Consider the following 14,940-nt stretch of genomic DNA (forward strand, 5'->3'; position numbering starts at 1 on the left):
TCTTAAGACATGATGGCAAGAATATACACAACCAACCGATCTCCAATTCAACAACATCTACGTGCATCATTCACTGCCATCGGTTACACTCTTTGTGTTGTGCAACCACATTTGAGATCTTTTCCCAAATTATTCCACCGTCATTAATATAAACTCAGCGCCCCCTCAGCAAAAACTCTCTCTCCTTCAACTTGGTGATCACTGGTCAAGTTTGGTTTCTTTCCTTTTTAGTAGTTTTCTGGAGAAAACATCCACATATCATAGACTTCCACAGCTAAGTCACTTTTAAAGAGAGAGTTGTAAATACATCATCACAATCAGTTCTGGTGGCCCCTCCCTCATTCGTTCTTTGCTCCCTAATTCGCCTGCCCCTCCCTCTCCCCATCCTCACTAAACCATCGCACCAGTCATTGTCTCTATATATCCATTCCTTCTGTGCTTCGTAAACGGGAACCCTAACAGACACACTAAAAACAAAAACAGAGAGAAGAAAATAATAATGATAATATAAAGATAAAAATAAAGATGAAAAGTAAGAAAGAAAAGACCACCAGCAATATTTAAAAATCCAGAGAGGAAATTTTTGCCATGGAACTAGGGAGAAATATTTGAGCCTAGAGCAAGTTCAGGTTGGGTCAAGAGGGAAGGCTGCTGACCAAGTCTCACATTACACTGTGTTTCCGTCCACCATCGTCAAGTTTACGGTCATGTTTGTCTGATAGCAAAGCTGTTTGAGTCCCTGGCCTGTGGGCAGAAGGGATTCGCCAGCGGTTTAATTAGTCAGTTAATGTTTATCAGGGATAAAGGGACATATCCCGGGAGTATTTGTGTATGTAAAATTGTATATGCATTTATTAAAAATGTAAGCAGGTGGATGATGGATTGATCTCCGGTAGGTGGAAATATAATGGATTATTTTGGCATCTTTGGGGCAACCCTATTTGCCATGCAGCGGTGATCATTGAAAACCAGTTTGCTTCCTGAATAAAGCAGAGGGGCAGCAAGAAGCAGGGAGCAGGTGGAAACTCGGCCTTTGTCCTTGGTGGTTTTCCAGCCCTGGTGGTGATTCTCCCTTCTTCCTGTGCAACTCCCCGCGTTCCCCGCGCCGAGGCAGAGCTCGTCCTGATGAAGCAAACCTGCCGGTCCTGCAGGGACACTCAGCAGCTTCAGGTGAATTCTAATTTCCTACATACAAATGCCATCCGATGAGTCGGGGAGCTCTCTGTGTCCTCTGGCAAGTGTTCTGCAACATAGACCTGCTCTCAAAAGATCTACTTAAGAAACTCGACATAGCAGGGACACGGACAGGACCTCACACATTGGAGGCGATCTTTTTTTAACACAGAGAGAACATTCCGCTGATCATTGCAACACAACTCCAGTGTCCTCTCATGGTGGAATCTAGAAACCTTTCCAGTGACCACAGGGCTGGGGGAACCGACAGGGCCAGGCCCCTCCTCCGGTCCCCTAGCCAAAGCAGGGGGTGCTGGCTGACCCTGCCAGGCCTACAGGGTCAAGGGAAGGTGTGGGCAGGGAGCTGGTCCTAAGCAGTGGAGGCCGACAGAGGCTCTCCCTTCTGGGACAGGAAGACCGAGGGTGAGAACAGAGAGGCTGGAGGGCGTGGGTGTGGGTCCCACCAGGGATGGGAAAGCAGCCTGGGATCAAGACAGCTGGGGCTCAAAGGGAACCCAGAAGAGAGACAGTCTGAGGGGCTAGGAGGCGGTAGCGATTCCAAGACTTACCAGGATGCTGCGCTTGTCTCTTATGTGACACGCAGGAGGGGCGATGTGACTGAGGAAGGGGTGGGCGTTTTGTGAAACCAGAGGCAGGAAGTGTCTGGCCAGGTTCCTCGGCTTCCAGGTTGCTTTGGATCACTTGGAATCATTCCCTCCCTGGTCAACTCTGAAAGGGAGTGCTTTCAGGGACCCATAGCATTTATATCGGGAGGGCCTGTGAGTTTCTAGCCAATACTCTTCTTTCACAGACAAGGAAATTGAAGCCCAGACCAAGGAAATGATTGGTGCAAGACTGAGCTGAGTTATCTCCCTTTTGTCTTGTTTCTCTCAGTTACTTCTTCTTCTTCTTTTTTTTTATGGTAGAATGCTCACCTCAGCTCTTCTTCTCCCCCCCCTGCATTTCCTTTTTAAAATCATTTTATTAGGCGTGCATACAATTCTTATCACAATCCATACATACATCAATCGTGTTAAGCACATTTGTACATTCATTGCCCTCATCATTCTGAAAACATTTCCTCTCCACTTGATATCCACCTGATATCGGGTCCTCAACACAGCTACTTCTTCAAGCAACTATCTGACACTTCCTGCTCCACCTGCCTTGAGTTTTGCAAATACCGCATCCTTGCCCACAGGACCCTCATCTTCCCGAACATTGCATGGAATGACACAGGATTTGACCAGTGTGAGGCCAGCAATTCTGCCACCTCTAGCCTCAGCAACCCCCTGCCAGTGAAAGGGAATTATGCTCCTGATGTCCCCTCGATCAACCCCATGGTTTCATTCTTGGAGATTGGCTCCAACCTCATCCCCTTCTCCTTCACCAACTCCAACCCATCCGATGAGTACCAGGAGACCAGGGCCAGCAGGGCAGATATTCTCCATCCCAGATGTCCCACTGAAGAGCTCGGGGCTGTACAGCTGCCATGCTGCCAATGCAGACACTGGCCACCAGAGCCTGGCCCAGCTGGCCACCAGAGCCAGTCCACACCAAAGAAGCTCCAGCTGAGAATGGCCAGGACCCAACATTCTATGGAGCATCCATCCCTGGAGGTGCCATCACAGGCATTGTTTGGAGGGGTGATTGGTATGGGCACTATGGGCTGTTTCCTGGACTTAATGAAGCACCAGGACAGAAATGCTGTTGTGTCTCACTGAGAAGATCCAAGCAATTCAACATGGCATCATGATCCAGCAGACCAGGCACCACCCTGCTATCCACCACTTGGAAGTTTGTCCTGCACAGCCACAGCCAAGAAGAGGAAACCCAAAGTGCAGTTACAAAAGCACAGATGGAAGAGCCATGCCAAGTAATTTCACATTCCCATATTGGCCAATCTGACACGTGTATATATATATTTTTATTTTTTTTATTTTAACAATTTATTGGGGCTGATACAATTCTTTTCACAGTTCATACATATACATACATCAATTGTATAAAGCACATCTGTACAGTCTTTGCCATAATCATTTTTTTCTCTTTTCTTCTTTTACATTTTATTAGGGACTCAAACAACTCTTACCACAATCCATACATATACATACATCAATTGTATAAAGCACATCCATACATTCCCTGCCCCAATCATTCTCAAGGCATTTGCTCTCCACTTAAGCCCCTTGCATCAGGTCCTCTTTTTTCCACCCCCTCCCTCCCCATTTCCCCCTCCCTCAACACGTGTATATTTACTATAGAGACTGTAGCCTCGATTGCCTTTGTACTTTACGAAAGGAGTCCTTCCTAGCCGAGTAGCGTTTTAAGAGTTGGGTTGGTAACTGTAAAGTCTGTCGTTGAAACCCACCAGCTTCTCTGAGGAAGAAAGCTGAGGCTGTCTGGTCTTGTGAACTTTGTCCTGTCGGGGCACCACGAGGCTGAATCAACCCATTAGGAATGGGTTTGGGCTCTAAGTTGGGATCTGGTTGTCTCTTTGTCCTGGCGACCAGCTTACAATGGGGAACCCAGTCCAAGTCCGCCCCTGTTGCAGCACCATGAGCCTCAGATGGCCCCACCTTTATCAGCATGATTGAGACACTAACCATCCTGGCTCCAGGTCTAGATGAATCTGGCCACTGATGACGCATACTGGTCCCCCACGTGTGACGAGGATGCTCTGAGGAGATTACATACATATTTCCCCATTTATCTCTCAGGTCCCTGAAATGCCACTATTTGAAGCAGAAATATGATAAAACACGAACTGAGCTCGGAACCGTCACATAAGCTGTGCCACACAGTCACGTGGGTTTGGCCAACTTGCTTTGTTGAAGTGCTGGTTTCCGCATGAGTGCATTGAAAGTGTTGGTCTAAGGGATCTTCATGTTCCTCCCAACTTTTGCGCTGCCCAGCAGCATGGTTCTCCCGTGTGGCTCTCTCCATATGTGATGACTTTGCGGATGACAGCTCAGCGGAGAGCTTGTGGGCTGGAGTCAGTTTTACCGCAGGAACCTCACCCTGCAGAGACTGGAGAGGGATCATGGTGGTGATGGACAGACACATTAACAACAGATAGATGGGGTTCATTATGGAGAAAAAGAAGTAAATAAGGAAGTCCTTGGAGGTGCGCATGCTTTACACGGTCAACCAATACGCTGATAGTTTGATCCATCGAGCGGTGTCTTAGTAGAAAGGCCGGTGGTCCACTTGTGAAAAATTAGCCTCTGAAAACTCTATGGAGCAGAGGTCTACTCTGAGTTGCACGTGGTTGCCATGAGTCTGAATTGAGAGCCTTTGCTTTTTGAGAAACATATTGGGGAACAAGGAGGATCAGCATAGGCTGAGCAGGTGGGTCCAGGCAGAATGTAGCTAGACCTTGAGATGGTGGCACCCAGGCTGGTTAACAGCAGAGGGAAGGACTCCAGCTATGACTTGAAGATCGATCCTACGTGTGCTCTCTCTAGGGGATGGTTTAGTTGGCAACTTATTTGTTCTTCGACTGCCCTTATGAGACACAGCAAGTCACAGAGAGAGATAGAGGGACTGATATTAACAGAGGCCACATACGGGCAACTCATTTGCTGCTTCCTTTCTCCGTGGCTTATTGTATCCTCTGATTTTCCTTAGAGAACCCTGTTTCCCCCAGCTGTGGGCAGAGGCAGGAAGAACAGAGTCGTAGACCCTGGTGAGACTTAACGTGGCTTCTTCCCTCGAAGAGGCTGCTCAGGGAGCCATGTGACCCGTCTGCCTTGCCTGGTGCCTCTGACAACTGGGTGTTTGGTGAATACATGTCCCCTCCATTCTCCTCCTGCTGAGTCAGAAGCTGTGCTGAAGGCTTGGCCCCAGCCCTTGATTGATGCTTAAGCCAGCACAGGCACAGGGCACGGGGCACAGGGCACGGGGTTGTTGTCACTGACTAAATGCAGTTTGCTGAACGCAAAAGGGAAAGCCCTTTGCTGTGGTATGAGCGAGAGTCACCTGCCACCTGGAGCCTTTCAGCTCAGGATGTTGTCCCTGCCTCCCTGGAGAGGCCCCTTTTCCGTGCCATGGCCTGGCTAATGGTTCTCTCCTTGATGGCGTGGTTAGGTAGTTGTGGAAACGAAGGACATCAGAACTTGGTAAAAACTTGGCAACTGGCAGGCCCCAATCCCCACTACGTGGACACCTGCCCCCCTCCCCAGAAGAATTTATTTCAGAGGACAGCACTGAAGCTGCAGCTCAGGGAGAGGGACATGTATGATCCAGGAACATGGGAGCAAATGAAGGAGGAGGAAGAGAGAGTGGAGCATATCCTGGCCCACCAAGCCTTGAGGATGAGATTCCCACGCAGAGCAGCCAATCCACAGTGAAGACCATATGGCCGGCCCCACTATGAGACACGACATCCCTCAGTGACCCATAGCCCTACAGGGAGCAACACTGGAGACACAGTGTGGGAATTGCATCTGATCTGATCCCACCACACAGAGAGAAAACACCAAGGATGTGCAACAGAACACAAAGGGAGCAGAGCAAAGAAGTCCCCAGAGAATACCAAAAATAGACTTTGGTGCCAGGGCTTGGCACCCCATCAGACTCTATTGGAAAACACTCCTAAAGGTCAACAAACAGTCCTTGAACTAATGACAGGCTTTTTTGTTCTTGTTGGTGGTGTTTTGTTTTGTTTTTGTCATTGGCTTTTTGTTGTTGTTGATTTCTTTTGTTGCTTGGTTTTGCTCTGTCCTGATTTTGTGCATGTTATTATCTCCACAGGTCTGTCTAAATAAGATAGGCTGATCTGGAGGAGAAAACAATGGAATGATGGTTTTGGAGGGGACATGGGACAGGGGAAGGTGGGGTGGGGGGAAAGAAACTGGTGTTAACAAACCTAGGGACAAAGGAACAACAAGTGATCCAAATAGGTGGTGAGGAGGTATATGAGGCCCAGTAGGGCGTTGACAAGGGTAATGTAACCGAGAGGAATTACTGAAACCCAAATGAAGGCTGAGCATGATAGTGGGACAAGAGGAAAGTTAAAGCAAACAGAGGAAAGAGTTAGGTGGCAAATGTGCATTTATAGAGGTCTATATGAAGGCATGTACATATGTAAATATATTCATATACGAGGATTGGGAAATAGATCTATGTGCATATATTTATAGGTTTAGTATTAAGGTAGCAGATGGACATTGGGTTTCCACTCCAGGCCTCCATCAATGCAAGAACATTTTGTTCCGTTAAACTGGCATTCCATGATGCTCACCTTCCCAACAAAATTGCTGAAGACAAAGCAGGTGCATAAGCAAATGTGATGCAGAAAGCTGATGGGGCCTGGCTATCAAAAGATATAGTGTCTAGGGTCTTAAAGGCTTGAAGATAAACAAGCTGCTGTCTAGTTGAGAAACAACAAAGCCCACATGGAAGAAATACACTAGCCTGCAGAATCATGAGGTGTCGATTGGATCAGGTATCAGGCATCAACTAACAAAAAAATCATATCATTGTGAATGAGGGGGAGTATGGAGTGGAGACCCAAAGCCCATCTGTAGGCAATGTAAGGTTTATTTGGATGCAAAAACAGAATTAAAGACCCAATTAATGAAGTTTTAGAAGCAGGCTTTATTGAGAAGCTTGCGAGCGGGTTCAGCAACTCAGGGTATTGAGTTATTGAAGCTGCGCTGTGGGAAATTTTCGCTGTGTTTTTTTATACCACCTGTTGGTAGGCACAGCTGGGGGTGTGTGTGCGCTTACAAAAGGGTTCTAAAAAGGGGAAACAGTTGTTAAATTTTTTCTGGGAATTGGGTAGGAGTTGAGCAAACAAGCTGAGTAAGCATCCTTTTAGTGAGAACATACACTTTTGGACATTCGTGGTTTACCAAAGGGAGCGGGAGGTTGGTGAGGGGTAAGTTTCAAGAACTAACATGGAAGCACCTGAATCAAAATGGAGTTTCTTGTGCCAAGGCCATACAGGCAACTGGACATCCCCTAACCTGGACTAACACACTATGGATATTTTAACAAAATACCCCAAACCCGTGTAAGAACATACTTCAGTGTCCCACCATTATGGCTCCTGGTTCACCCTGTGGATTCCATCTCTACCTTTGAAGCCCCCCCCCCCCCCCCAGCTTCGAGGAACATCATGTGGCATCTCTCCCTCTGTGCCTCTGTCCCTGTGGGTCTTGTCTTCTTGTCAAAGTGCTTCCGATCTCGAGTGATGCCATGCATGGGGCACTGTCAGGAGGCTGCAAAAGCAGAGACCTATACTTTACCTTGGATTCTAGGCCACAATGCAAACATTGTTTTTTTTTTTTTGACAGGAGAGGTCTCTTTATTCTGGCCAAGGCCCAGATATACTTAGGGGGTGTGATTAGAGGTAACCACACACTTCACAGAAAGGGGCTGTACAATAGGCATACACATCATAGGAAGGGGATGTACAATGGGCATAAGTGTGACAGGAAGGGGTTGAGCTAGGGGTGTACACAAGATAGGAAGAGGAGGGGCTAGGGGTATACATGGGACAAGAAGGGCGGACCCTAGATTCATGATGGCGGCCTAACCTTGGTCATCCTTGAGTAGGCTTGAACTCCCTGGGTTCTCCTTCAGGGAAACAATCTACTATCCTTATCAGAAGGGACTGGGTCCTACTTAGGGTAGGACAGACTATATAGTTGGTTGCTCTAGCCAACTGATAACCCTTAGGGAGGATAACCTCTGACCTACTTTCCTTGACCTCCAAGTGCATAGTCATTTACCATGTGCAGCAAACAGCTAGGTTTGGCATATATTTGGGGGAAACAGCTTGGGAGAAATTTTTCTGTTTCCCACAATGCAAACGTTTTTAACTGTCACGGGGCAAGTGATGACTTGCTTTTCCTGAAAGGGGGCAGTAGGCCAAAAGAGTTTGGGAACCTGTGTCTTACAAGAACATCTCCAATATAAGATTAGGACTCACCCTACTCTAGTTTGACCCCATGTTAACCTAACTGGTAACATTTTCAAAGACCCAGGGATCTGACATTCACAGATACAAGAGTGCAGACTTCAATGTATACTTATATATATTTCGGTGGGCTGGGGTATCCAGTTCTAGCCACGATTATGGAGGAGAATGCCATGGCGGCCCTATCGGACCTCCTCTGGCTATGAAGGCTACTTGCCAGACGGTAAAGGCCAGACGTACCTCCTCCCTCCACTCCCTTTTTACTGGGTTCTGATACCAATCATCCTTCCCAGGGTACTTTACTTCTTTGTCTGGGATCTAGACTTCATTGTAGTGGCCACACACAGCTCACCGACAATGCTCATGGTTATGAGATTTATTAGGGAAGTTAACAGGATACCATTCAGATGAGAAATGCTCTGGATGCCGTTCTTCAGTCAGGACAGTCTCTTCTTTGCTGTGCCTTCAGGCAGGTCGCTCTGTCCTTCTGGCGCCTGTCCTTCTTGGGCAATGTTACAAAGCTATTTTGGGGCTGCCAACAAATGCCCAAGGGGCACGGCATTTGCCATAAGTCTCAGCCTGAATGCATTCAGCTCCAGCTCTGTAGGTCAGAAAACCAGCTCTCCCAGTGAAGTGCCCAGAGGCCCCCCACTCCACAAGTGAGCCTCCTGCCCCAAAGCACATTCTTTTAGCTGCTCTGTGGGCGGGAAAGTCCACCCTCTGCCTTATGCCCTGGTTTCTCGTTCTGCTGCTGCTGCTTCTCTGTCCCTCCTCAGGAGTCAAAGCTGGCTCCCGCATCAGGAAGGTCAATGCTCAGGAATCTCAGGGGTCCGAAGACGATGCTCTGCTCCAGGTTTCTTGCTCTTGCTGATAGTGGGACCACCACCTTGCTGCCTCTGAAAAGGCTGATTTTATGGCCATAAGGGCGGCAACCACAAGAGACCCTGTTGACCATCACTCACCACTGAAGCATCATCCAATCAGGACCTTCCCTGCCTTCTTTCCCAGACTCCTCTGGAAAATGAAGGTCGTTTGGTGGGAGTAACACAGGCTAAGGCTAGAAAATCATATCAAATAATTTGATGCATTACAATAATGCAAAAAAGAAGACATTTAATTATTTCTCTTAATAAGTTTTTATTTCCAGGACTGGATTAGTGGTTCAAATTTGCCTGATTTGGACCCAGGTATAATTTATGCTTTGATTCCACCCTCCTAATGAGCTGGGCTTTTGCCTCAGTATCCCAAAGCTGCCATCTAGGGTTACACATCATATCCTATCACTGTATCTAAATGTTGGAAACAATGATGTTGCCAAGGCAGTCAAGAAGCTCTCCCAATGGGTAGATTTCTTGTCTTAATGCAAGAATATCCCAGCAGTCCTTTGACCCTAGCTGGCTTCCTTGTACGCAGTGGTATAGGGGCCCAAATTGTACACACAGGCTCTTAAGATCAGACGATCACATTTTCATCAACATTGCCCCCTGGCTGGTAATCACAGGCCCTGATGGAATCGTCATGTTTGGAGTACTTCCCATATGGAAAGTGGCAAATGCTATAAATCAGGCTTTCTTCCCCAGGGAGTGGCTTGCCAGCACACTCTTACCCTTAAGTCTTATTAGTCAGAGTTGCATGAGATGACTATGCCTAGTCTAAGGGAGCCCTGGAGGTGATGATCTGTTTGTTCCAGAGTCTCTTGAAGGGAAGTTGGCTTTCCTGGCAAAGGAGAAGCACAGGGAAATGGCATTAGGGGAAGCAACCAATGGAGTTGGCCATTAGTGGTTTCCAATGGTGGGAACTTCCACGTCTTCCAAAGGTCTCTGCTGTGGGTGCAGGGAGAGGATGGTCTGAGCCCTAAGGGGCACCGAGAGCAAGAGTATACTTGACCCGTCCAATGGGGGCCTGGCATGGATGCTGCCTCGGTGCAGGTGTGAGGTGCTATGGCTCAGAGACGGGGAACAGCCATTGTCTGCGAGGCTCAGAATAGGATGATAACAGTCAGGCAGCAGCCCAAGGGGCTGCAGGAGGAGCAGGCAGTGCTAGAGGGTCGTAGAAGTGTTCCCTGAAGATGAAGCCACAAATGAAGGTCTCCCATCCTTGGCCAGTAAGTCTTTGCTGACCAGGCCATGAGTGGCCATGATCCTGAGGAGTCTGTGTCGAAACTTCTGGCCAATGAAAGCGTAGATGATGGGGTTGAGGCAGCTGTGGAGGAAGCCCAGAATCTCGGTGACTTCCAGGGCACGGTCAATGTCCTGTCGTCGTGCACAAGTGTCCTGAATCGCCCCGGTCCTCATGAGGGTGTCTGTGAATAGAGCCAGGTTGTGGGGCAGCCAGCAGAGCAGGAAGATGAGCACCACGGCAAAGATGACCCTCATGGCCCTGTGCTTCTGCCCCATGTGGGCCTTGTACAGTGTGCACAGGGTGAATCCGTAGCAGAACAGCATGACCACCAGTGGCAGGATGAAGCCAAAATTCTGAGTCAGGACCCGGAGCACCAACCTCCCCTTTGTTGTATTGTTACCCATGTCCTCATAGCAGACTGGGCTGGAATAGTCTGGGTAGACCGTCTTGCGGAAGAGGAACACTGGCAGGGACAGAATCAGGGACAGTATCCAGATGGCCAGACAGATGAACTTGACCAAGTGACGCTTCTGGATCAGTGTGCGTGTGGCGTGGACTATGGCCAGGTAGCGATCCATACTGATGCTGGCCAGTAGTAGGATCCCACTGTAGAAGTTGACTTCCTTCACGAGTGAAGCCGCCTTGCATAGGGTTGTGCCAAAGATCCAGCCGGTCTTCTTGGAAGCAGCCCAAATGGGCAGCGTCAGGGCAAAGAGCAGGTCAGCCATGGCTAGGTTCAGCAGGTAGATATCTGTGACAGAGGAGCTGACCCGGTTGTATAAGATGACCAGCATCACCAGGGAATTTCCCAGCAGGCTCAGCAGGAACACCAGGGCATAGATGGTGATCACAGCATTCTTGTTGATATCAAGTGCTACTGGCCGGCATGGGCCTGTATCTGGGTCAATTTCGGGCAGGCCCGTGCTGTAACTGTAATTCCCATCCTCTCCATCATAGTACGCATTCTGATTTTCCCATTCCAATATTCTCATTTTGGGAAGTAAGCTTAAATCCTGACCTGCAGAAGAGAGACAAAGTTGACTGCACAATAAATCCCCTCCAGATTCTAGCCCTCCTCTTGACCATGACCGTCGGCAATTCTACCTTGGTTTGCATATTTTATGGCAGCAAATTTTGCCACACGTGGTGGCCATGTGGGAAAAGTAAGGGCTCCAACGTGTGAGGCACATTTGGTGACCAACAGTACATTTCACCCCAAAGCTATAAAGTCCTTTAAAGGCAGGTTCTTAGCATTTTTCACAATATCACCATCATGCAGACCATTGGTGAACCTCCCTTTGGATAATCCCTACAGAATGGGTGGTCGTGAGCAGCCCAATGGTGCATATCTTTGGGTCTTGAGGATGGATTTAATATTTGAAATCACAAAATACCACCAAGTTCTCCATCTCTAGGACTTTGTATTGTACCTCTTGAATGGAGGAAGTTTTGAGTATGAAACTGAGGCTCACTCAGAACACTCCCTGCCATTGAGCCAATGGTGATTTCTAGTGACCCTGTGGACAGAGTAGAGCTGTCCCTGCTGATTTGCAATTTGTAAATCTTTAGGGGAGTACAAAGCTTTATCTTTATCCCATGGAGTGGCTATTGGCTTTGAACTGATGATCTTGAGGCTAGCTGTCTAACTAGCAATCCACTAAGCCACCATGTTCAGAGATGAATCACCTTGTTCGTTTTCTGATAGTTACTGTAAACAACGTGTTCTGGTATAAGCTTAGGGAGAGCGCAGCATGGAGTTTTAGGATTTTTGAGCTCAAATAAAATTCAGTCAGTTATAAAAATTGTGGGTTAAATTACTACGATAAAAAAATCAGTATAAGTTTTTTATGTCTTATGTAATCCTAGAGCAAAATAAATAGTAAACAAAACTACTAAATTTATAACATCCAAGTAAACATATTAACTCACTTAACAGAATCTTTCCCCCCTAATGTACTCTTTTTTCACTAAACAGTTTTTTTTGGCAATTTATCCACATATCATCCAATTCAATAGTTAAATCATATCAAGAATGGTTGTAACAATCATCACCACAATCAATTTGAGAACAGTTTCTTCTGTCTTGAACTCATTGTTGTTAGTGTAATCTTAAGACATGATGGCAAGAATATACACAACCAACCGATCTCCAATTCAACAACATCTACGTGCATCATTCACTGCCATCGGTTACACTCTTTGTGTTGTGCAACCACACTTGAGATCTTTTCCCAAATTATTCCACCACCATTAACATAAACTCAGCGCCCCCTCAGCAAAAACTCTCCCTCCTTCAACTTGGTGATCACTGGTCAAGTTTGGTTTCTTTCCTTTTTAGTAGTTTTCTGGATAAAACATCCACATATCATAGACTTCCACAGCTAAGTCACTTTTAAAGAGAGAGTTGTAAATACATCATCACAATCAGTTCTGGTGGCCCCTCCCTCATTCGTTCTTTGCTCCCTAATTCGCCTGCCCCTCCCTCTCCCCATCCTCACTAAACCATCTCATCAGTCATTGTCTCTATATATCCATTCCTTCTGTGCTTCGTAAACGGGAACCCTAACAGACACACTAAAAACAAAAACAGAGAGAAGAAAATAATAATGATAATATAAAGATAAAAATAAAGATGAAAAGTAAGAAAGAAAAGACCACCAGCAATATTTAAAAATCCAGAGAGGAAATTTTTGCCATGGAACTAGGGAGAAATATTTGAGCCTAGAGCAAGTTCAGGTTGGGTCAAGAGGGAAGGCTACTGACCAAGTCTCACATTACACTGTGTTTCCGTCCACCATTGTCAAGTTTACAGTAATGTTTGTCTGATAGCAAAGCTGCTCAAGTCTAAGAAGCAGGGAGCAGGTGGAAACTCGGCCTTTGTCCTTGGTGGTTTTCCAGCCCTGGTGGTGATTCTCCCTTCTTCCTGTGCAACTCCCCGCGTTCCCCGTGCTGAGGCAGAGCTCGTCCTGATGAAGCAAACCTGCCGGTCCTGCAGGGACACTCAGCAGCTTCAGGTGAATTCTAATTTCCTACATACAAATGCCATCCGATGAGTCGGGGAGCTCTCTGTGTCCTCTGGCAAGTGTTCTGCAACATAGACCTGCTCTCAAAAGATCTACTTAAGAAACTCGACATAGCAGGGACACCGACAGGACCTCACACATTGGAGGCGATCTTTTTTTAACACAGAGAGAACATTCCGCTGATCATTGCAACACAACTCCAGTGTCCTCTCATGGTGGAATCTAGAAACCTTTCCAGTGACCACAGGGCTGGGGGAACGGACAGGGCCAGGCCCCTCCTCCGGTCCCCTAGCCAAAGCAGGGGGAGCTGGCTGACCCTGCCAGGCCTACAGGGTCAAGGGAAGGGGTGGGCAGGGAGCTGGTCCTAAGCATTGGAGGCCGACAGAGGCTCTCCCTTCTGGGACAGGAAGACCGAGGGTGAGAACAGAGAGGCTGAAGGGCGTGGGTGTGGGTCCCACCAGGGATGGGAAAGCAGCCTGGGATCAAGACAGCTGGGGCTCAAAGGAAACCGAGAAGAGAGACAGTCTGAGGGGCTAGGAGGTGGTAGCGATTCCAAGACTTACCAGGATGCTGGGCTTGTCACCTGTGTGACACGCAGGAGGGCAGATGTGACCGAGGAAGGGGTGGTGGCTTTGTCAAACTAGAGGCAGGAAGTGTCAGACCAGGTTGCTCAATGCCGGGGCGGAGTTCCCGACTCTTCCAGGTTGCTTTGGATCACTTGGAATAATTCACTCCCGATCAACTCTGAAAGAGATTATTTTCAGGGACACATGCAGTTTATATTGGGAGGGCCTGTGGGGTTTCTAGCCAATCCTCTTGTTTCACAGACAAGGAAACTGAAGCCCAGACCAAGGAAATGATTGGTCCAAGACTGAGCCATGTCTCTTCTTTTCACCTTGGTTCTCACAGTGACTTCTTCAAAGGAACTGTCACTTCCCTCTCCAGCTGCCTGGGGTTTTGTAACACCCCATCCTTGACCCTATTTTGACATCATTTTGAGGCCCTGACTGCATAAGTTTCATCCCCTATCTTGAGCAGCTGCTTCAGCTCATTCTCCAGCCATCCTCTTACCAGGTTCTCATACTCCTGGACCACCGCACACCTCTCTTAATCACCCTCTGGTCAGCTACCCAGCCAACCAGGGTCAGTTCATACGTCACAGGACCCCCAGAATAATTGACAATACCAAGACCGCAGGGAGCCTGGGCAACCTTGCTAGCCCCATCCTGCCTGCCCTCCTTCAGCCCTCTCCTACAATTCCAAATTGGTGTAACCTTGTCCCCAGGTGCGCCCCCGGAGTTGGCCTGCGTTATGACACCGTGTCTCCTTACCTTTGGCAACCACGAGTAAAATAAACCTTGTTACTTTTCCTTGCTCCAACTTAAGAACAACTAGTTCTTACATCATGGGCCTGCTGGATACTCACCCTCAGGAAGGGAACACAAGGAGACGGGAGCGGTAGTGAAATGTAGTGAAAAATTAGATGGAACCTGCCTAGCAGATAAAATAGCGTCCGAGGTCTTAAAGGCTTGTCTCTAAACAAGCAGCCATCGAAATGAGATGCCAAGTCAGTGCACAGGGAAGAGACACGTCATCGTTACTCACTGAAGGACTGTAAATGATATGATGTGAAGTCAAAGGAGAGATTAGTATCAGAGTCTAAAGTGTGAGAACCTGGTTTTCAGAAGGTGATGG

At 47.7% G+C, this 14,940-nt stretch overlaps 1 protein-coding gene across 1 annotated transcript; it reads right to left on the reverse strand.

Annotated features, from left to right (window-relative positions):
• Window positions 1-10,140: 10,140 nt before the first annotated feature.
• On the reverse strand, window positions 10,141-11,214 carry LOC142424351 (C-X-C chemokine receptor type 2-like). Its single transcript, XM_075529506.1, has one exon. It carries the CDS (start codon window positions 11,212-11,214, stop codon window positions 10,141-10,143), a length of 1,074 nt encoding a protein of 357 aa, XP_075385621.1.
• Window positions 11,215-14,940: the final 3,726 nt, after the last annotated feature.

This window comes from Tenrec ecaudatus, chromosome 13, assembly GCF_050624435.1.
Source record: "Tenrec ecaudatus isolate mTenEca1 chromosome 13, mTenEca1.hap1, whole genome shotgun sequence".
Classification (NCBI taxonomy): Eukaryota; Metazoa; Chordata; class Mammalia; order Afrosoricida; family Tenrecidae; genus Tenrec; species Tenrec ecaudatus.

Bases quoted from the DNA above. Each gene is read 5' to 3' on its own strand.
- LOC142424351 (XM_075529506.1), bottom strand. From the start codon at position 11,214: ATGAGAATATTGGAATGGGAAAATCAGAATGCGTACTATGATGGAGAG.